The sequence below is a fragment of the Hyperolius riggenbachi genome, chromosome 1, assembly GCF_040937935.1.
Source record: "Hyperolius riggenbachi isolate aHypRig1 chromosome 1, aHypRig1.pri, whole genome shotgun sequence".
NCBI lineage: Eukaryota > Metazoa > Chordata > Amphibia > Anura > Hyperoliidae > Hyperolius > Hyperolius riggenbachi.
Genome location: NC_090646.1, coordinates 608,002,304 through 608,025,021, shown reverse-complemented (window position 1 = coordinate 608,025,021; position 22,718 = coordinate 608,002,304). Strand labels below are relative to the sequence as shown.

The 22,718-nt window shown below is 44.2% G+C and overlaps 1 protein-coding gene across 1 annotated transcript in view; it reads right to left on the bottom strand.

Annotated features, from left to right (window-relative positions):
- PPWD1 (peptidylprolyl isomerase domain and WD repeat containing 1) overlaps positions 1-22,718 on the bottom strand; it is a 51,513-nt gene that overhangs the window by 17,842 nt on the left and 10,953 nt on the right. Inside the window, exons 4-6 of the mRNA XM_068249840.1 lie at positions 20,829-20,949; positions 11,520-11,967; positions 2,677-2,867 (exon numbers count right to left, since the gene is read on the bottom strand). Of these exons, the coding sequence (XP_068105941.1) occupies positions 2,677-2,867; positions 11,520-11,967; positions 20,829-20,949 (760 nt within the window). The remainder of the gene's footprint in view (positions 1-2,676; positions 2,868-11,519; positions 11,968-20,828; positions 20,950-22,718) is intronic.

Here is a 22,718-nt window from a genome sequence, read left to right as displayed (position 1 = left end):
CGTCACTGTATTAATGGGTGGCTTCAAATTGTATAAAGAGAGGCTAACACAAGAAGCTAAATGTTACCATTTGTTCAAAACTGTAGAAGGTTTAAACAAGGACTCTTAAAGTATTCTGCTAGTACGATGGGTTTTAAATGCCACAATGTTTTATTTCATATGCTGGTAAGATGGTGTTTACTGCCACTTTTCATTTTATGCCATGAGCTGGGAAGATGGGTTTGTTTTAAAATGTCACAATTCTCTTTAGCTTAGAACTAATGGTGCATGTAGTCAGCCCACTCACGTCTAAACTCTGGATTTACGATGTCTCCCCACCATCCGAAAGTCTTCGAACTGGTGATCTATATCTTATCTAGTTAGCTAGCTAGCATGCCTGTGAAATTCTCCTGACGTATCTATTAAGGCATCTAATTACATTTATTTAGGTTTGCAAAAGAAAGTTTCTCCTCTGTATGTCCAACGTATGTAAGCTATGTTTTTTAAAATCTTGTCAGCATATGCAGGAACCAAGTCTGATGAAGGCTTATTTTTAGCCGAAAACTTACTTTTTATTTATCTCTAAGCCAATAAATGGTATCATCCAGATTCAAAGCTTCTTGATGTAATGGTGTGTACACACTTGAAAGATAAATGAAAGATATCAGACCAATGTTACCCCCTTCCATGTAGTATGAGAGCCATACCTACACAGTCTATTCTATTGAGCTGAACTCCCCATCAGATAAAAATCTTTGCAAGATGCTGCACACAAAGATGCTGTAGACATTCAAAAGATCATTATCTGCAAAAGATCTGTTCCTGCAAAATGCATTCATAGTCTATGATATCTGCAGATCATCATACACACCTTGTTTAACAGACTTCATCTGCATATCTGAAAATCCATCCTGGTGGATCTGATCTGCAGATGAATGTCTGTTAAACAAGCTGTGTATGAGGATCTGCAGATATAGACCATGAATGCATTTTGCAGGAATGAATCTTTTGCAGGAACTGATCTTTTGCAGATACTGATCTTTTGAATGTGTACAGCATCTGTGTGTGCAGCATCTTGCAAAGATTTCTGTCTGATGTGGAGTTCAGCTCCATAGAATAGACTGTGTAGGTATGGCTCTCATACTACATGGAAGGGGGTAAAATTGGTCTGATATCTTTCATTTATCTTTCAATGGTGTATGTAGCATCACTCTTGACAGTGTAATTACCAATTTTGTATTTTGTACCGATTCTGTATTTTGTCCCAGACCTGTATTATAAATATATTGGTGTATACCATTTGTATGTATCTTGTACCCCTTGTTCGTTTCTTACTTTGTACAGCGCCATGCAATATGTTGGCGCTTTATAAATCAATAATAATGCTTATATCAATTTCAATTAAAAAGAAAAAAAAATGATATAATTCATTTATCAGTGGTACCGTATATACTCGAGTATAAGCCGACCCCCCAACTTTTACCCCAGAAAGCTGAAAACCATTATTGACTCGAGTATAAGCCCCCCCTCACCACACACACAGTTAGTATGCCCATGGCCCCCCTTCCTGACATCTGCTAATAAAATGTGCCCCCACTATACCAAAATGTGTGCAGACCTCTTTTTCCCTGTTCCCTGGCATCTGCCCCCTACCAAAGCAGTATATGTATTTACTTCCCCCTCCTCCCAAACTTTTTGTTATCCGAGTGTGCTCCCATCATATGTCCTGCAGTATATGTAGTTGCATTTCCCTGATTGTCCCTGCACTGTTGCACAGTGGATCGTCACTTACCGCTTCCACGCTGCCATTATATACCCAGCGCCACGGCATATGTACTGTAGCTACATTTCCCTGATTGTCCCCGCCGAGTGTCCCTGCACTGTTGCACAGTGGATCGTCACTTACTGCTTACACGCTGCCATCATATACCCAGTGCCACGGTATATGTAGTTACATTTCCCCGATTGTCCCCGCCATTGTGCAGAGCGGATCATTCACTCTGCTTCACGCTGCCTGGAGCCATCTTTAGCCTTTCTCGTCGGTCTCCTCTCTATGACGTCCTGCAGTAATGTGACGCACAGGAAAGAACCGGCTCAAATAAAGGAATCGTTCATGAACCGGACACTAATAGAGAGGAGACTGATGAGACAAGCTAAAGATGTCTCCAGGCAGTGTGAAGCAGAGTGAATGATCCGCTCTGCACCATGGCGGGGACAATCAGGGAAATGTAACTACATATACCGCGGCGCTGGGTATATGATGGCAGCGTGTTAGCAGAAAGTAACGATCCACTGTGCAACAGTGCAGGGACACTCGGAGGGGACAATCAGGGAAATGTGACGACATATACCGCGGCACATATGATGGCAGCGTGGAAGCAGTAAGTGACGATCCTCTGTGCAACACTGCGGGGACACTCCCACTCAGGGAAATGCAATTACGGTACATATACTGCAGGACATATGACGGGAGCACACTATAAAAATGGATGGGCGCATAACACACAGTACATTTGGGGGGAACCCGGCATTAGTGACTCGAATATAAGCCGAGACCCCCACTTTTGGGACACATTTTGTTTGTCCCAAAAACTCTGCTTATATTCGAGTATATACGGTAATCTATTCTGCCAATAGAAATGACTTCTTCAGTGCAGTGCCTGAAAATTTAAGTTTAATTTGAACATATCTACTTACCTGTTGGTTTCTACGTTGATCACCTTAATGCCGAGCATTGTCCCATACAACACAAAGTGGCCAGTTTCATCAAAGATGATGTTTTTTAATTTAATAGCATCCACTTTCTCCAGCTCCCGTTCCACTGCCATACGTCTCCCAAACTCCATATCCGGCAGCTGCTGCCTCATCTGCTGCAACTCTGTAAACATCTGTCAGGGCAAACAGACAATCATAGGTGATTACTAAACAATCTGCTTCTGTTTTGGGTTAAGGTCCACCCCTATTATGTATTATACAAGTAGTTACCCTGTGCTATTCCAACAGTATTCCTGCATAATAATAACAAGCTGTAGTCTAAGCTGGTCTTTGATTGAGTAATCTGTCTTAAAGTGTAACTGTCGGGCATAAAATCAAAAATCAATTCTTTGTTTTTATCTGGAAAACAAGTAATAAAGAGGCCAACCAGGCAATCCAAAAGTTACTTTTCTTCTCCATAAAACATCACTCCTTAGTTTCCCTGGCTCTTATTTGGTACATCTGCCACCCAAAGGAAGTTTCAGGGCATGCTGGGCTTACTTTTTTTTTTCTTCTTTACTTTCCCCTCAGACATAACTAATGCAACCTGATTTGGCTGAAGCAGCTTTCCCTCCCGTTTTTCCCTCCCACACCTCTGTTCCTCTCCGATTGCATTGTCTCAGCATGAGAAATATTGGCCACTTTCTACTGCAGAGCTGGGTGGGAGTGTCTGAAGACTGGGAGGAGGGCGGGCAATGATACACAAACAGAGTAAGGGAGGAAATGATGTCAGGATTGGCTTTAACATAGACAAAGTCAAAACGGAAAATCCTAAGAAGTATTTTCTCTTGTTTTACTACAGAAGAATCACTAAAATCAAAATGTAGACAGTGCAGTACAGATGTCATGTAAGTAGAGCAAGTATTTATCTATCTACTTATGTCTCCCTACTTCCCTATTGCCTCTACAGAGTTAAACTGACTCTATACATTTAGTTATTTCTTTATTCAGACGCACACAAAACATCTGCCAACATCATGTGTGCAGAAGCAGTAAAAGCAATATTGTGTATAAAGAAGCAATGAATAAAGATACACAACAGCAAAACAACCTTTACAGAAAAGCATTTATTTGTTACAGCTGATACAAATCCTACAATAAATCTGCACTGTTTCTACTTCCTGCTTTCACGGAAGCAGAAATATAAGGGATCAAATCACAATTTGTGATTAGTCACAGATGAGGGGGAATTAGACAGGCTAAAATCTCTCTAAATACATACAGGGTGCATTTCTTCTGTCCGGTGAAAGAGTTCAGGTCCACTTTCACATTTGTTTGCAATCCCCTAATATATGCATCATTCCTAACTTGCAATACTGACTATGGATTGTATTCTCCAAAGTTTTCAATAAAGTTTGCTTGTTAAAAAAAAAAACTACAACAAAACTCCTGGCCATACAGAATCTGTTTTATAGATGCACTTGGCGTCCCTCTGGAGCAATCTCATTTGAGGTTTGCAAACTCTCAGGAGTCACAAGTTCTGATAGAACTCTCCACCTCTGTTGACCAGTGTTTCCCCGTAAATGAAAATCATGCCATTATTCACATTGCACCATGGTCACTCATCACTAGCAACATAAGTGGGTTTGAAATAGCAAATAGCACCGTTCTGTTCCTATAACCTCAACTTAATTTCTTGTTTAGAGATTTGGAAGGCCGCAAGGCACTCATTCCCCGGATCAGAGGCTGAACTGTGCCGCAATGATGCGGTTCAGCTGTCTGTGTGAAAGAGGCCTATTAATCTTAGTATCAGTAAAATGGGATTTGACAAGCCTTAACGGCATCGGGAGGACAGCAGTCGTGGGTTTCTGTAGCGTTAATGATTATCGCACGTCGATCAGTACATGCAACCTATTTCGCTCGAAATTGGTCAAATTATCAGTCGGGCATGCTTTTGGCAGCACCGATTTTCCTCAGATTCTATAATGGTTATCAAATCTGATGGTCGATCGGCCACCAAGTGGATGACCACCTTTTGGGCTGGAGATCACTAAGCAATAGAGTTTTACAATTTGCTTTTTGCAGCGATCTTAGCAGCATGTTCCGGAGCAATTTCAGGTTATTTAAAAAAAGCTTTTTAATAAGATGCTAGCAATATGCACTACTACTGCGATATGTACAAGCGATTGAAAAGTGATTTTGCAGCGATGCTATAGTTTGTAGTGGAGCGCAATTGATCTAAAAATGCTGCGGGATCCGCGATTGCGATTTGAGGAAATCACCATCGCTCCTGTGGAATCACCTCCATTAACTTGGCGCTTTTGGAATCTCCAGAGATTCCAAAGTGTGGCCGAAACAGCTCCAAACCCCAAGACGTCCGCAACAAGGAAAAGCTAATCGTATCCATGTACAGTCTATACCCCTGGAGATGCAAAAGAGCTGCAAGCCCCAATACACAAGTAGGTTATTAAAGGACAACTGACATGAGAAGATTATGGAGAGGCTGCCATATTTATTCCCTTTAAACAATACCAGTTGTCTGGCCGCCCTGCTGATCTATTTGGCTGCAGTAGTGTCTGAATAACACCAGAAACAAGCATGCAGCTAATCTTGTCAGATCTGACGACAATGTCAGAAACATTTGATCTGCTGTATGCTTGTTCAGGGTTATGGCTAAAAGTATTAGAGGCAGAGGATCAGCAGGGCTGCCAGGCAACTGGTATTGCTTAAAAGGAAATAAATATGGCAGCCTCCATATCACTCTTAATTCAGTTGTCCTTTAAGCTGCTTCGTAGTTGCAGGAAACCATCATAGGCCAAGCAGTGAAATATCCAGGTCATAGAGGATACGTGGCAAGACACAGGTTGAACTGGTTAGCGGCAATGAAAATCACTTCCATACTAGAAACAGGCTGCCATCTGGCAGGAATAAGAGGGTAATCATCACAAGACTACAAATTGTCACTACTGAGCAGCTGTCAAACAGGCTGTATAGCCCAACATGAAAAGACGGCCGCTGACCTCCAGCTCTTACTAGTGTATAGCTCCATGTACAAATAACACTGGAACTACTCATATTAGGTATTGGCAAGATCGTATCGGGACCATATGTGCAACACTAATGGAAACCACTACATCTATGGCATCTTTTACTGTGAACAGAGATCCACAGCTTGTGAACAGTTACACCATCGCTGAGGCACAGGGCCTCATTCTCAGAATTATCTGTAACAAGAATGACCTGGCTTGCCCTTAAAAAGGAGTCATCAGGCAAAAAAACAAAAAAGGAGTTTCACTTACCTGGGGCTTCTACCAGCCCCATGCAGCCATCCTGTGCCCTCGTCACCCCTCACTGCTGCTCCAGTCCGCCGCCACCAGCTAGTTTCGTTTTTGCCGACCTCAGGGTGGCGGGTTGCATTGCGTACATTTTTTACGCATTCCCGCTGGTGCAGGAACATTAACATACATTTTTACGCGTTAGCGATTCAACGCGTAAGAATTTATACATGGAACCACTCACGCGTAAAAATGCATGCGTTAAGGTTCCTGCACCAGCGGGAATGCGTAAAAATGTACGCAATGCGGCCCGCCACCCTGAGGTCGGCAAAAACGAAACTAGCTGACGGAGGGGGACCAGAGCAGCAGTGAGTGACTACGAGGGCGCAGGATGGCTGCATGGGGCTGGTAGAAGCCCCAGGTAAGTGAAACTCCTTTTTGTTTTTTTGCCTGATGACTCCTTTAAGGGGAAACAAATATCTTTTGGACATGAAATTCATTTTTCCTGTTTTTTTCCCCAAGTGACCCTATTACAAAAGCTTTAGCAGCTCCCCATCTTTGTGCAGCCATTTGTGCTCATCAGCTAGTATGCCTACTGTTCTATCCTAGTACAAAAAACAGTGTAATAGGAAGCAGGGCCTATGGTGTCACACGTAGGGCAGCATGGTGAGTAGTGGATAGCGCTCTTACCCTGCAGTGCTGGGTTCCCGGTTCAAATCAGAGCAACATCTGCATGGATTTTGTATGTTCTCCTTGTGTCTGTGTGGGTTTCTTCCGAGCACTCTGGTTTCCTCCCACATCCCAAAAACATACAGATAAGTTAGCTTCCCCTTAAAGAGACTCTGAAGCGAGAATAAATCTCGCTTCAGAGCTCAAAGTTAGCAGGGGCATGTGTGCCCCTGCTAAACCGCCGCTATCGCGCCGCACAAAGGGGGTCCCTTCACCCCCAAACCCACCCCAGCACGACTTGGTCGTGCATTTGGTCGCTCCTGGATGCAGGGCTAACGGCTGCAGCCCTGCCTCCAGTCGCGTCTGTCAGCGGCGCATCGCCGCCTCTCCCCCGCCCCTCTCAGTGAAGGAAGACTAAGAGGGGCGGGGGAGAGGCGGAGATACGCGCTAACAGACGCGCGTGGGGCAGGGCTGCGGCGGTTAGCCCTGCCCCAACCAGGAAGAGATCCCCGGCATTACGGAGGGGGATTTGGGGGTGAAGGGACCCCCGTTAAGCCGCGCTATAGCGGCGTTTTAGCAGGGGCACACGTGCCCCTGCTAACTCTGAGGTCTGAAGCGAGATTTATTCTCGCTTCAGTCTCTCTTTAAGGCCTCTTTCACAGTGCGACGTTAAAGTCGCACGTTAGAAAATGTTCCAACGCACAGCAATGCAAAGTCTGTGCGACATTCACAGTGCACAAGTTGCGTTGTGTGTAACGTGTAGCAATATTTAGAAAGTGCTGCATGCAGTGCGTTTAGCAATACATTTGCTGCGTTGTGTGTTGCACATAATGCTCAGTAATGTTTGTTTTGTTTTTTTAAATGTAACGCATGCGCCGTATTCGTTCCATCAGTATGCGACGAAAACGGCGCACCAAGAGACACAACGTAGTACAAAATAACGTCCAATGTTATAACCTACATGCGCTGCGTTACAGGCACGTTGTGCGACTTAAACGTCGAATCAAACGCAACGTCCCACTGTGAAAGAGGCCTAAATTGGCACTACACTATGACACATATGCTACATGATACATATATAGAAATGACTGTGGTAGGGATCTGATTGGGAGCCCCTCTGAGGGACAGGCAAGCGATAAGACAATATATACTCTGTGCAGCACTGCGGAAGATATCAGTGCTATAAAAATACTAAATAATAAACGTCACTTATACTGCAGCCACCTCTTGTTTATCGCTAGTGCGCGGTCGAAAAAAAAATGATGTTTAAAGTAAACCTGAAGTGAGAAAACTCACTTCATGTTTGATACTTACCCAAGTAGAGAGAAGGTTCCGGATAATATAGAGCCTTCCCAATAATTCTTCTGGATTGTCATCGTCACTCAGTAGCCACCTTACCTGCTCTGTCAAATAGCTGTTCAGAGCTCCTCGGGAAACCTTTGGAGCCATTCACTTCCCCAAGTAGTTCCATCAGAGGACGAGCACATCCGTACTGCACATGCACAAGTCTGAACTCACGCATGCGCAGAACGGATGCACTTGTCCATGGAATTACTCAGGGAGGTGAATAGTTCTGATGATTGCCAGAGCAGTATCCGAACAGCTATTCAGTGGAATAGCTACACCCGGGGAGGACGCTGCAAGGCTGAACTGTACAGAGGAACAGGAAGGCTTTATACTATCCACAGCCTTCCCTCTACTTAGGTAAGTATCAGCTACTGGAAGCAGAAGCTGACTGCTTAGTCATTTTCAGATAACACATAAGGAAAAAATATCTCGCATACAAATATCTGGGCACTGTCTGGTTTTAGAATAAGTGCTTGATTAGTATGTAGTGAGAATGTTCTATGCAATGCTTAGCCTTTTTGTAGCAGGTCTACTTTAAAGAGGAACTTTAACCAAGGATTTAGCTTCATTCCAATTAGTAAATGATACCTCCTTTCCCACAAGGTCCTGTTAGTGGGCCATCTGTGAACCTCGGTGCATTGTCGGAAATAACGGCTTTTTCCAACTGCCAAGCAAGCAATATCCCCCTCTGTGCATAGAACTCTCAGTAATGAACATTCCGTACAGATCACCCGGCAGGACTGAGGAGGTCACCACCAGCGATACATTTCATAATGTAAATAAGGGAGGGAAAGGATTTTACAATGGGCAAACCCTGACTAAATAAAATCTATAAATATTGCTTATAAAAAAAAAAAAAAAAAAATAGCAATTTTATACTGTGCTATTTTCCTCTTTAAAAGGAAACACCAGGCAATATACAGAAAATGAGATCTACTTACCAGGGGCTTTCTCCAGCCCAGATATGTCCCTCGCCGCTGTTTCGGGGTGCCCTCCGTTGGAGATTCCGGCTTCACCAGGTCAGCACCTTCTACGTCTGCACGAGAGCTGTTCGTGGTCGAGCTGACGTGGTTTAGAGTGTACTGTGCAGGACACTAGTTCTGCACCTGCGCAGAACACTCCAGACCACATAAGAATGATCGGAAGTGGCGCTTGCACAGGTGATGCCGACCGGCATCTCCAACGGAGGGGACCCCGGAGCAGCGGCGAGGGACATATCGGCTGCCAGGGGCTGGATGAAACCCTGGGTAAGTAGATCTCATTTTCTGTATCTTGTCTGAGGTTTCCTGTTAGCAAAAAAAGAAAAGAAAAACTCATTCTGTTTGGACAAGTGCAATACTACTTCCAGCATAGGTTTCCTTACACCAGTTTCCACTTGTGCTAGCGTGCATTACTGAGAGGCTTGTCGACACTTGTTCTGATGCGAGTTCTCATCTGAATCCCTCAAGCCGTGCCATGCATGGGGATTTGCATGACCGCTGCGATAAAACACCATCCTTATAGTCCTCTCACTTCAGTTGTCCTTTAAAAGGAAACATCCAGGAAAATAAAATTAAATAAAGAATAATCAGACACTTACCTAGGGCTTCCTCGAGCCCCTGAAAGCCTATGTGTCCCTTACTGCGATCCGAGCCGGCCTCATGGAGTCCCCTCCATAGCAGCCGCCAACCCACGCAGGTCGGCAGCCATTGTGCATGTGCTATGGAGGTGACATCGGGAGACCAGCTTGGAGCGGAGCTGTGGCCAGGGACGCATAGGCTCGAGGAAGCCCCAGGTAAGTAGATCTTATTTTGTTTTTAAAACGATTCTCGGATGTTTCCTTTAACACGTTCACCCCCAAGTGGTTTTTACCCTAACGGACCAGAGCAATTTTCACCTGTCAGTGCTCCTCCCTTTTATTCCCTAATAAACTTTATTACTACTTATCTAAGAAAATGATCTATACCTTGTTTTTTTCGTAACCAAATTAGGCTTTTCTGTGGGTAGTACATTTTGCTAAGAATTTTTTTTTTTTTTTTTTTTTTTTTTTTATTTCAAATGCGTTTTAATGGGAAAAATAAGAAAATAATGGAAAAAAAATTCATTGTTTCTCGGCCAGTTGTCCCGATTATTAAAGGGAACCAGAGATGAACGTTTCACACAAAATAAACATATCAATCGATAGCTTGTAAAAAATAAATGCTCTACCTGATAATTTCGCCGCCCTGGTTTGTCTTTTAGAGTGATTTTTATCCATTACTGCTCCAGGAAAAATCCAATATGGCCGCCAGCTCATATCCCTTCTGCTTCCGGGTTATGAGTTGTTCTGGATGTGCGGTCTAGGCTCTAGACAAGCACATCTGTGTGCTTTCAACTTTATTATTCTGGTATGCTGTGTGGCTGCCTGTAGGAAGTGTCTCTCATAGGAATGAAAATGACTGCACAGTGTACACAGATCACACAGCAGCCACACTTGTCTGTTTCAGACTCAGAGCTTCTTTCTCAGCAGAGCATCCCCTCCAATGTCATGAGAGCTCTGAGTATGCAAAGCAGGAAAGCTGAGCTAGGAGGAGGCAGGCCTGAAAAGACTTCACAGAAGACTGACTCAGCTATAATGATTCCAGGTCAAACCTAGACTGAATGCTCAGTCTGGGATTCTTATCACAGCTGTAACAGGCAGATTGAGCAGAGAAGAATGAAACTAAAAGCAGTGTAAGTGTTTACAGTCATGTTCACACTGATAAATGTAGTAAAATACATGAGGGTGCTTCGTCTCTGGTTCTCTTTAAACTGTTTAAATTATGTCCCTATCACAATGTATGGCGACAATATATTATTTTTAAATATAGGTGTCATTTTTCAGTTTGGTTTTTTTGTCCGGCCCATAATTACAAGCCCCTATATGGTAAAGTAAAAGTAATTCTCCCTTATAAAATATAGATTAAAAAAGCTGAGTCCCTAAGGCAACTATTAATGTATTTTTTTTTTTTGAAAAAAATGATTTTTTTTACAAAAAAATAAAATAAAATTCTGGGGGGGGGGGGGGGGGGGGGGATAAGGGGGCTTTGGAAGTTTAAGTTATTTTATTAATATTGTGTATGTATGCATGTGCAATTTAACTTTTTGGCCACAAGATGGCACTAGTGAACACTCTCCCGTTAAAGGAAGCGTTCACTTTTTCTTTTACATTCGCCCATTGCGATTGGGTAGAGGACCGCTCGGTCCTCTTCCCCAATCGATGAACACGGAATCCCGACGGAAACGGCGGCGGGAGCGGTGCGCACACGTGTGGAGCGGCGGTGGGAACGAGCAGCATAGTAAAACGTCCTGTTGCCGTTAACTGGTTAAGTAACACCATCAGCTAAAAATGGATGCAAGCTTTCTCTACGTCATCCATCTGACAGATTTTGTAAGAACAGGCATGTTAGTAACTATATATTAAGAATGCAATTCTTGTGCTAATTTACTACAAAAAATAATTTGAAAATATGCCCCCAAATATTATATTTATATAAAATATGGCAAGTGGTTTATTCACAAATGCCCTAATAACTAGAATAAGTCACTTTTACTTACACTTAGAGATTCATCAAAGACCCTCATCAGCTTCCCAGTTAAAAAGCGAAAGATGCGCACTTTCCGGTCGGCTCCAATAGTGGCCATCTTTTTACCATCCTGGTCAAAATTGATTCCAGTCAAACATGTTTTGCACTTGGCAAATTCGTACAGATCAGTGTCTGTTTTGTATTCCCAGTTAATATTGTTAGGGAATTTGTACCCGCGAGGAGGTCCAGTCCAGTACTCAATCATTCCAGTCTTGTCTGATGACACCACCACTTTGTACACTGGGTTCAGCCGGATTGCCGTCAGAGGGGAGGAGTGCATCTTCTCAAACACGTGCATAGGCTTATCATCTCCTCGGCCGTCATACACAAAGATCTTCCCTGTGCTCTTCTCAGAACACGCCACGGCGGAGATTGCGTCACCAGGGCAGTATATCCATTCTGACTGGCCAGGGTGATATCTGAAATCAAACACAAAACTCATTCATGAAACTATTTTATTAGTAAAACTAATTTATATAGCACCAAAAATATTCAATGGCACTATAGAAATAAATATTTTACAATCATTGCCTGGACCATCAAAGGAACTAGGAATAAGATCCATTTTCCACTGCAAACCCGCTGAGATTCTGATTTGCAGATATTACCACATGCATTTTCCCATGCGCTGTGGCGTGATTTTTGGAGCGATAGTCGTTATGCTTGGTGCATTTGTGATTTTCTGGATGGGTAAAATACCAACGGGCAAAATCATATGGGTAAAAATCGCAAAGTACCGTGCTTACTAGGTGATTTTCATGCTCTTTTACAGACTACAACTTAAAACTTAAATGCACAAAAACTGCAGTAAGCAGAGTGTTTGCATTTAGGTACAAATTGCATTACGCCCATTCATAGTTGCATAGTTATTTTGGTTGAAAAAAGACATACGTCCATCGAGTTCAACCAGTACAAAGTACAACACCAGCCTGCTCCCTCACATATCCCTGTTGATCCAGAGGAAGGCGAAAAAACCCTTACAAGGCATGGTCCAATTAGCCCCAAAAGGGAAAAATTCCTTTCCGACTCCAGATGGCAATCAGATAAAATCCCTGGATCAACATCATTAGGCATAACCTAGTAATTGTAGCCATGGATGTCTTTCAACGCAAGGAAAGCATCTAAGCCCCCTTTAAATGCAGGTATCAAGTTTGCCATAACGACTTCCTGTGGCAATGCATTCCACATCTTAATCACTCTTACTGTAAAGAACCCTTTCCTAAATAAATGGCTAAAACGTTTTTCCTTCATGCGCAGATCATGTCCTCTAGTCCTTTGAGAAGGCCTAGGGACAAAAAGCTCATCCGCCAAGCTATTATTTTGCCCTCTGATGTATTTATACATGTTAATTAGATCCCCTGTAAGGCGTCTCTTCTCTAGACTAAATAAACCCAGTTTATCTAACCTTTCTTGGTAAGCGAGACCTTCCATCCCACGTATCAATTTTGTTGCTCATCTCTGTACCTGCTCCAAAGCTGCAATATCTTTTTTGTAATGTGGTGCCCAGAACTGAATTCCATATTCCAGATGTGGCCTTACTAGAGAGTTAAACAGGGGCAATATTATGCTAGCATCTCGAGTTTTTATTTCCCTTTTAATGCATCCCAAAATTTTGTTAGCATTAGCTGCAGCGGCTTGGCATTGAGTACGATTATTTAACTTGTTGTCGATGAGTACTCCTAAGTCCTTCTCCAAGTTTGATGTCCCCAACTGTATCTCATTTATTTTGTATGGTGCTAGACCATTGGTACGATCAAAATGCATGACTTTACATTTTTCAACATTGAATTTCATCTGCCATGTATGTGTATTCGCCTTAGTAAGAACGGTGCACCGTGATTACAGCAATAACCACGGGGTGCACTTTGCTTAGCGATGGAAAATAGTGTCCGATCTGAAACAGTGGAAAAGGGCTCTAAAGCACAGTTTTGGAGCACAAATTTATACTAAGTAGATAAAGAACAATACAGTGTTATGAAGAAACAGCATCAGGAAGAAGGCCCAGTCCATACAAGCTTACATAGATATAAGGTGTAGATTAATTCATAGTGCTAGTGAAGGCGCACATTTTCCCGCTCTACAGTGGCTGGCAGACATCACAACAATTAGTGTAGAATATGAGAGATTTCCTACAACAATGCATGTTCTAGGCTTCACATAAGCAATGCATTCAATAAATAACTGCGACTGAACAAAATGGTGCCCCATGCTGGCTGATGGGTCTAGCGGCACAGAATTATATTTAATATATAAGTGTTATCAGACACCATGGGCTTAACCACTTCCCGACCGCCGTATTGACAATTGGCGGCCGGGAAGTGCACCCCGCAAGGACCGCCGTATTGACAATTGGCGGCGGTCCTTGTAGGGGCATGGGCGGAGCGATCGCGTCATCAGTGACGCGATCCTCCGCCTCCGCCTGGCGCCGCTCACCCGCCGCAACATCCCGCCGGCCATACGGAAGCGCCGGCGGGATGTTAACCCCGCGATCGCCGCATACAAAGTGTATAATACACTTTGTAATGTTTACAAAGTGTATTATACAGGCTGCCTCCTGCCCTGGTGGTCCCAGTGTCCGAGAGCCACCCTAGTCTGCACCAAGCACACTGATTTTACCCCCCCTGCCCCAGATCGCCCACAGCACCCATCAGACCCCCCCCTGCCCACCCCCCAGACCCCTGTTTGCACCCAATCACCCCCCTAATCACCCATCAATCACTCCCTGTCACTATCTGTCAACGCTATTTTTTTTTTTATCCCCCACCCTGCTCCCTGCCCCCTCCTGATCACCCCCCACCCCTCAGATTCTCCCCAGACCCCCCCCCCCCTGTTTACTGTATGCATCTATCCCCCTGATCACCTGTCAATCACCTGTCAATCACCCATCAATCACCCGTCAATCACCCCCTGTCACTGCCACCCATCAGCCAGCCCCTAACCTGCCCCTTGCGGGCAATCTGATCACCCCCCCACACCAATAGATCGCCCGCAGATCCGACATCAGATCACCTCCCAAATCCATTGTTTACATCTATTCTCTCCTCTAAACACCCACTAATTACCCATCAATCACCCATCAATCACCCCCTATCACCACCTGTCACTTTTACCTATCAGATCAGACCCTAGTCTGCCCCTTGCGGGCACCCAATCACCCGCCCACACGCTCAGATTGCCCTCTGACCCCCCCTTATCAATTCACCAGTGCATTAATTACATCTGTTCTTCCCTGTAATAACCCACTGATCACCTGTCAATCACCTGCCAATCACCTATCACCCATCAATCACCCCCTGTCACCCCCTGTCACTGCCACCCATCAATCAGCCCCTAACCTGCCCCTTGCGGGCAATCTGATCACCCACCCACACCATTAGATCGCCCGCAAACCCGCCGTCAGATTACCTCCCAAATGTATTGTTTACATCTGTTATCTTCTCTAAACACCCACTAATTACCCATCAATCACCCATCAATCACCCCCTATCACCACCTGTCACTGTTACCTATCAGATCAGACCCTAATCTGCCCCTTGCGGGCACCCAATCACCCGCCCACACGCTCAGATTGCCCTCAGACCCCCCCTTATCAATTCGCCAGTGCATTAATTACATCTGTCCTTCCCTGTAATAACCCACTGATCACCTGTCAATCACCTGCCAATCACCTATCACCCATCAATCACCCCCTGTCACTGCCACCCAACAATCAGCCCCTAACCTGCCCCTTGCGGGCAATCTGATCACCCACCCACACCAATAGATCGCCCGCAGATCCGACATCAGATCACCTCCCAAATCCATTGTTTACATCTATTCTCTCCTCTAAACACCCACTAATTACCCATCAATCACCCCCTATCACCACCTATCACCACCTGTCACTGTTACCCATCAGATCAGACCCTAATCTGCCCCTTGCGGGCACCCAATCGCCCGCCTACACGCTCAGATTGCCCTCAGACCCCCCCCCTTATCAATTCGCCAGTGCAATATTTACATCTGTTCTCCCCTGTAATAACCCACTGATTACCTGTCAATCACCTATCAATCACCCCCTGTCACTGCCACCCATCAATCACCCCCTGTCACTGCCACCCATCAATCACCCGCTGTCACTGCCACCCATCAATCAGCCCCTAACCTGCCCCTTGCGGGCAAACTGATCACCCACCCACACCAATAGATCGCCCGCAGATCCGACATCAGATCACCACCCAAGCGCAGTGTTTACATCTATTCTCTACCCTAAACACCCACTAATTACCCATCAATCACCCCCTGTCACTGCTACCTATCAGATTAGACCCCTATCTGCCCCTAGGGCACTCAATCACCCGCCCACACCCTCAGAATGCCCTCAGACCCCAGCCCTGATCACCTCGCCAGTGCATTGCTTGCATCTATTCCCCCCTCTAATCACACCTTGAGACACCCATCAATCACCTCCTGTCACCCCCTAGCACACCTACCCATCAGATCAGGCCCCAATTTGCCCCGTGTGGGCTCCTGATCACTCGGCCAATCCCTCAGATCCCCCTCAGACCCCCTTCCGATCACCTCCCCAGTGCATTGATTGCATCTATTTTCCCCTCTAACCACCCCCTGAGACACCCATCAATCACCTCCTGTCACCCCCCTAGCACTCCTATCCATCAGATCAGGCCCAATACAACCTGTCATCTAAAAGGCCACCCTGCTTATGACCGGTTCCACAAAATTCGCCCCCTCATAGACCACCTGTCATCAAAATTTGCAGATGCTTATACCCCTGAACAGTCATTTTGAGACATTTGGTTTCCAGACTACTCACGGTTTTGGGCCTGTAAAATGCCAGGGCGGTATAGGAACCCCCACAAGTGACCCCATTTTAGAAAAAAAGACACCCCAAGGTATTCTGTTAGGTGTATGACGAGTTCATAGAAGATTTTATTTTTTGTCAAAAGTTAGCGGAAATTAATTTTTATTGGTTTTTTTTCACAAAGTGTCATTTTTCACTAACTTGTGACAAAAAATAAACTCTTCTATGAACTCGCCATACACCTAACGGAATACCTTGGGGTGTCTTCTTTCTAAAATGGGGTCACTTGTGGGGTTCCTATACTGCCCTGGCATTTTAGGGGCCCTAAACCGCGAGGAGTAGTCTAGAAAACAAATGCTTCAAAATGACCTGTGAATAGGACGTTGGGCCCCTTAGCGCACCTAGGCTGCAAAAAAGTGTCACACATGTGGTACCGCCGTACTCAGGAAAAGTAGTATAATGTGTTTTGGGGTGTATTTTTACACATACCCATGCTGGGTGGGAGAAATTTCTATGTAAATGGACAATTGTGTGTAAAAAAATCAAACAATTGTCATTTACAGAGATATTTCTCCCACTTAGCATGGGTATGTGTAAAAATACACCCCAAAACGCATTATACTACTTCTCCTGAGTACGGCGGTACCACATGTGTGGCACTTTTTTACACCCTAAGTACGCTAAGGGGCCCAAAGTCCAATGAGTACCTTTAGGATTTCACAGGTCATTTTGCGACATTTGGTTTCAAGACTACTCCTCACGGTTTAGGGCCCCTAAAATGCCAGGGCAGTATAGGAACCCCACAAATGACCCCATTCTAGAAAGAAGACACCCAAAGGTATTCCGTACGGAGTATGGTGAGTTCATAGAAGATTTTATTTTTTGTCACAAGTTAGCGGAAAATGACACTTTGTGAAAAAAAACTATTAAAATCAATTTCCGCTAACTTGTGACAAAAAAATAAAAACTTCTATGAACTCACCATACTCCTAACGGAATACCTTGGGGTGTCTTCTTTCTAAAATGGGGTCATTAGTGGGGTTCCTATACTGCCCTGGCATTTTAGGGGCCCTAAACCGTGAGGAGTAGTCTTGAAACAAAAATGACCTGTGAAATCCTAAAGGTACTCATTGGACTTTGGGCCCCTTAGTGCAGTTAGGGTGCAAAAAAGTGCCACACACGTGGTATCGCCGTACTCGGGAGAAGTAGTATAATGTGTTTTGGGGTGTATTTTTACACATACCCATGCTGGGTGGGAGAAATACCTCTGTAAATGACAATCTTGATTTTTTTACACACAATTGTCCATTTACAGAGGTATTTCTCCCACCCAGCATGGGTATGTGTAAAAATACACCCCAAAACACATTGTACTACTTCTCCCGAGTATGGCGATACCACGTGTGGCACTTTTTTGCACCCTAACTGCGCTAAAGGGCCCAAAGTCCAATGAGTACCTTTAGAATTTCACAGGTCATTTTGAGAAATTTTGTTTCAAGACTACTCCTCACGGTTTAGGGCCCCTAAAATGCCAGGGCAGTATAGGAACCCCACAAATGACCCCATTTTAGAAAGAAGACACCCCAAGGTATTCCGTTAGGAGTATGGTGAGTTCATAGAAGATTTTATTTTTTTGTCAAAAGTTAGCGGAAATTGATTTTAATTGTGTTTTTTCACAAAGTGTCATTTTCCGCTAACTTTTGACAAAAAATAAAATCTTCTATGAACTCACCATACTCCTAACGGAATACCTTGGGGTGTCTTCTTTCTAAAATGGGGTCATTTGTGGGGTTCCTATACTGCCCTGGCATTTTAGGGGCCCTAAACCGTGAAGAGTAGTCTTGAAACGAAATTTCTCAAAATGACCTGTGAAATTCTAAAGGTACTCATTGGACTTTGGGCCCTTTAGCGCAGTTAGGGTGCAAAAAAGTGCCACACATGTGGTATCGCCGTACTCAGGAGAAGTAGTATAATGTGTTTTGTGGTGTATTTTTACACATACCCATGCTGAGTGGGAGAAAGATCTCTGTAAATGGACAATTGTGTGTAAAAAAAATTAACAAATTGTCATTTACAGAGATATTTCTCCCACCCAGCATGGGTATGTGTAAAAATACACCCCAAAACACATTATACTACTTCTCCTGAGTACGGCAATACCACATGTGTGGCACTTTTTTGCAGCCTAACTGCACTAAGGGGTCCAAAGTCCAATGAGCACCTTTAGGCTTTACAGGGGTGCTTACAATTTAGCACCCCCCAAAATGTCAGGACAGTAAACACACCCCACAAATGACCCCATTTTGGAAAGTAGACACTTCAAGGTATTCAGAGAGGGGCATGGTGAGTCCGTGGCAGATTTCATTTTTTTTTGTCGCAAGTTAGAAGAAATGGAAACTTTTTTTTTTTTTTTTTTTTTTTTTTTTTTTTTTCACAAAGTGTCATTTTCCGCTTACTTGTGACAAAAAAATAATATCTTCTATGAACTCACTATGCCTCTCAGTGAATACTTTGGGATGTCTTCTTTCCAAAATGGGGTCATTTGGGGGGTATTTATACTATCCTGGAATTCTAGCCCCTCATGAAACATGACAGGTGGTCAGAAAAGTCAGAGATGCTTGAAAATGGGAAAATTCACTTTTTGCACCATAGTTTGTAAACGCTATAACTTTTACCCAAACCAATAAATATACACTGAATGGGGTTTTTTTTATCAAAAACATGTTTGTCCACATTTTTCGCGCTGCATGTATACAGAAATTTTACTTTATTTGAAAACTGTCAGCACAGAAAGTTAAAAAAATCATTTTTTTGCCAAAATTCATGTCTTTTTTGCTGAATATGATAAAAAGTAAAAATCGCAGGAGCAATCAAATAGCACTAAAAGAAAGCTTTATTAGTGACAAGAAAAGGAGCCAAAATTCATTTAGGTGGTAGGTTGTATGAGCGAGCAATAAACCGTGAAAGCTGCAGTGGTCTGAATGGAAAAAAAGTGGCCGGTCCTTAAGGGGTAGAAAGCCCTAGGTCCTCAAGTGGTTAAAGTGTACCTGAAGTAAAAAAAAAAAAAAAAAAAGTTACTGACCTTAGTAGTGGGAAGCTTCTAGATCAGTGCTGGTCAAACAACAGCCTGTAAGCGCTATGAATCTGGTCCTCTGCATGGAGGAAGGAAGGAGAGGAATGTGGCTTGTGGCACCGGCGCATAAAGTTTACACACCAGTGTGCTAGATAGTCCAGAGGCTTCCCTGATCCTCTTACAGCCCACTGTTCCAGTGCAAGGTCCCCCTAAACCAGCGCTGGGCAAACTACCGCCCGCATGTGCTGGCTTCCTATTCCTCCCCTGCAGAATCGTGAGCAGGCAATAATCGTGGGTTAACACTTACCTGGTCACCGCTTCCAGTGTCGCATCTCCATTGCAACAGCATTACTTGACACGCCGCCAGGACATGCCAGCATATTACACGTCCTGAGTGAGTGTTAACCCATGCTTATTGCCCGTTCTCAACTCTGCAGGGAGGGAGAAAGGAGAGAAACTAATTTAGGAATGTGGCACGTGGTCCGCAACGTTGCCCAGGCCTGCTCTAAACCCATTTGAATAAAAGCTTGTTGGATAGGTTACTTGTGGTCACACTGATCATGGACAAGTGCATCCGGAATGGGCATACCCAAGCAACGTCCGTGCATGTCCGGTAGAATGAAACCACTCGTGCATGGAGGAAAAAATAAGCCACGCACAGGCACCTTCACTTTACTGAACGCACTTGTTCACAGAAGGGAGCTGACCAGAAGGAAGGGAAGATGCTCACACACTAAAATAGTGGGTTGAACAAGGATCTGGGAAGTCTCTGGACCATCCAGAGGCTTCCAACTACTGCAGAGAGACAGCTGGGGGGGGGGGGGGGGGGAGGAGGTGTTGAGAGTTAAGACCTACTGTGATGCCCCAGAGGGTGCACCTGGTTCACTATTTTTTCTGGTTTTCCTCCTCAAAATCTAGGTGTGTCTTACGGACTTCAAAAGCGAACAATAGAGTAATACTAATGTAAGAGTGAACAGAGGCGCCAGCAGGATAAAAGGTTCTAAAAGGCTTAAAATCCCTCAGGAGGGGGTGGTGGACTCGCCTCCCCGAAGCAGACAAGATACCGTCAGTTTTATGGCAACAGGTTTATTAATATACTCCAGGCGGCTCCAAGTACTACTTCACTCCCGATAAATGGGCCCATCCTTCAGATCAGGTGTTTTTATGGCTAGACTTGTTATGGGTGTGAAGATTATGCTGTCCACACTTGTTTTATGACCCTTGCACGATTGGCCTCCAGGCTGTAAGGGTCACCAGCGGTAGGCAAGGGAAGGGTTGTGAACAGTGGGGGCCCCCATCGAAGTTTTGTTGGGGGCCCCATGATTTGTAATTACGCCCCTGAACACAAACATCACAATGCATGAAAAAAAGATGATTAAGATGCTGTTCAGGCTAGGAATACATACCCAAGCTTCAACATGTTGATCATGTCAAAGTTGACCACATCGAACACTTTCATTGCCTGATCCTCGCCAACTGTGCACAGAAGAGCTCCTTCTGAACTGGCTGCAATGCTTTCTATTACACCTGCACCAACATAACAGAGATCATGAATAACTGAATAAGAAGTGCTACATTTGAAAACAAACAAACAAAAAAAAAAAAAAAGGAAAAAAGGATAGTGCATTGGCAAGTAACATGAAGGTGGACTGAGGTATCGGGGAATCTCCCTGCCCTAGTTCCTAGCTCTCTTGCTACTTCATCACTTTGCTGCAGCCTTCATAATATAAACTAGAGGCCATTTTATAGGTAGCCAGTGAGGGGAGTGCAGGGCAGGTGTTATGCGACAGTGATGAGCTTGGTTAGCTAACAGTCAGGCAGCAGTATTCTGTATCAGCTGTAGGCGGCATAAGTTCATGTTTGGAAGGCCGGTGTAGAGAGCATTACAAGACAAATCCAGCATAGCCACAGAACTACTACCAGCACAGCTCTGTACAGCTAATTATCCATGGAGTAACATGGGAGTTACTGGGGCTTTAATGAGAAGGATGTACAATAGAGTGCACTAAAATGCATGGATTTCATAGCTAGTAGGCCTGAACGATTTTAGGAAAAAATGTAATTGAGCAATTTCTGTCCGAAATTGCGATTGATTCGATTCACGATTTCCTTCAAATCAAGCTGTCTTTCCTTGTTCCCCTTTTCCTCTTCATGCCTCCTTCTGGGTCTCTCTCTTGCCCCCCTTGTGTCACTGTGCCCGCTCTGTTTCTCTCTGTGCCCCCTCTGTGTCTCTCTTTATGCCCCCTCTGTCTCTCTGCCTCCTCTGTCCCTCAAGCTGCATCAGTTCTGAACATAGCTTCCAGCACAAGTCCAGCGATGCCCGTCTATCCACTTCGCCTCCTGCAGGCTCTAATGCACAGAATACTTCCTGTATGTCATGTGACATACAGGAACCCAGAGTTTTGCCATGCACAAGAGCCGGCAGAGGGCGATAGAGGAGGAAAGGTATGTCCAACGGTGCGGGCCGCACGCACCGGGACTTTGGGAAAGTTTGAAGGCGCTTCTTCAAACTTCCTCATGTGGAAATTACATGATTGCGATATTCACCACTTTGACGATTTTGAAATTGTGAACTTGGTGATCGCGATTTCGATTTAAATTCGATTTATCTTTCAGGCCTAATAGCTAGGACAAAATACTGTTTGAGCTCAACACCCCTTTGGGGTATTCATAGCTTGCTGCAAGTGGAAATGTAAAGGCAAAAAATATTAAAGTTAGAAAATGACTTTGCATTCATTTATGTCAGAATTTCTTTAAAGGTGACATTCTACTTTCAGAAATGTTAAAATAAGGAATCAAACAAACCTACCCCTAAGAGAGGTGTGTGTGTGTGTGTGTGTGTGTGTGTGTGTGTGTGTGTGTGTGTGTGTGTGTGTGTGTGTGTGTGTGTGTGTGTGTGTGTGTGTGTGTGTGTGTGTGTGTGTGTGTGTGTGTGTGTGTGTGTGTGTGTGTGTGTGTGTGTGTGTGTGTGTGTGTGTGTGTGTGTGTGTGTGTGTGTGTGTGTGTGTGTGTGTGTGTGTGTGTGTGTGTGTGTGTGTGTGTGTGTGTGTGTGTGTGTGTGTTTTGCACATTTTCAAAGGTGATGCAAATATATGCAGTTTGAAAATGGACCAATTATTTTAAACCCAGGTTTAAACTGAACTGGTCCATTTTCAAGCTGCATATATTGGCATAAAAATTTGCATAAACTCAGAAAAATGTGCATATTATTGATGACCCCTTGAAGTTCAAAAGCAGCTGCAGGGATGTTGCAATGCATGCCGGGGGATGTAGTGCAGCAAACCTCTCCCATTCAT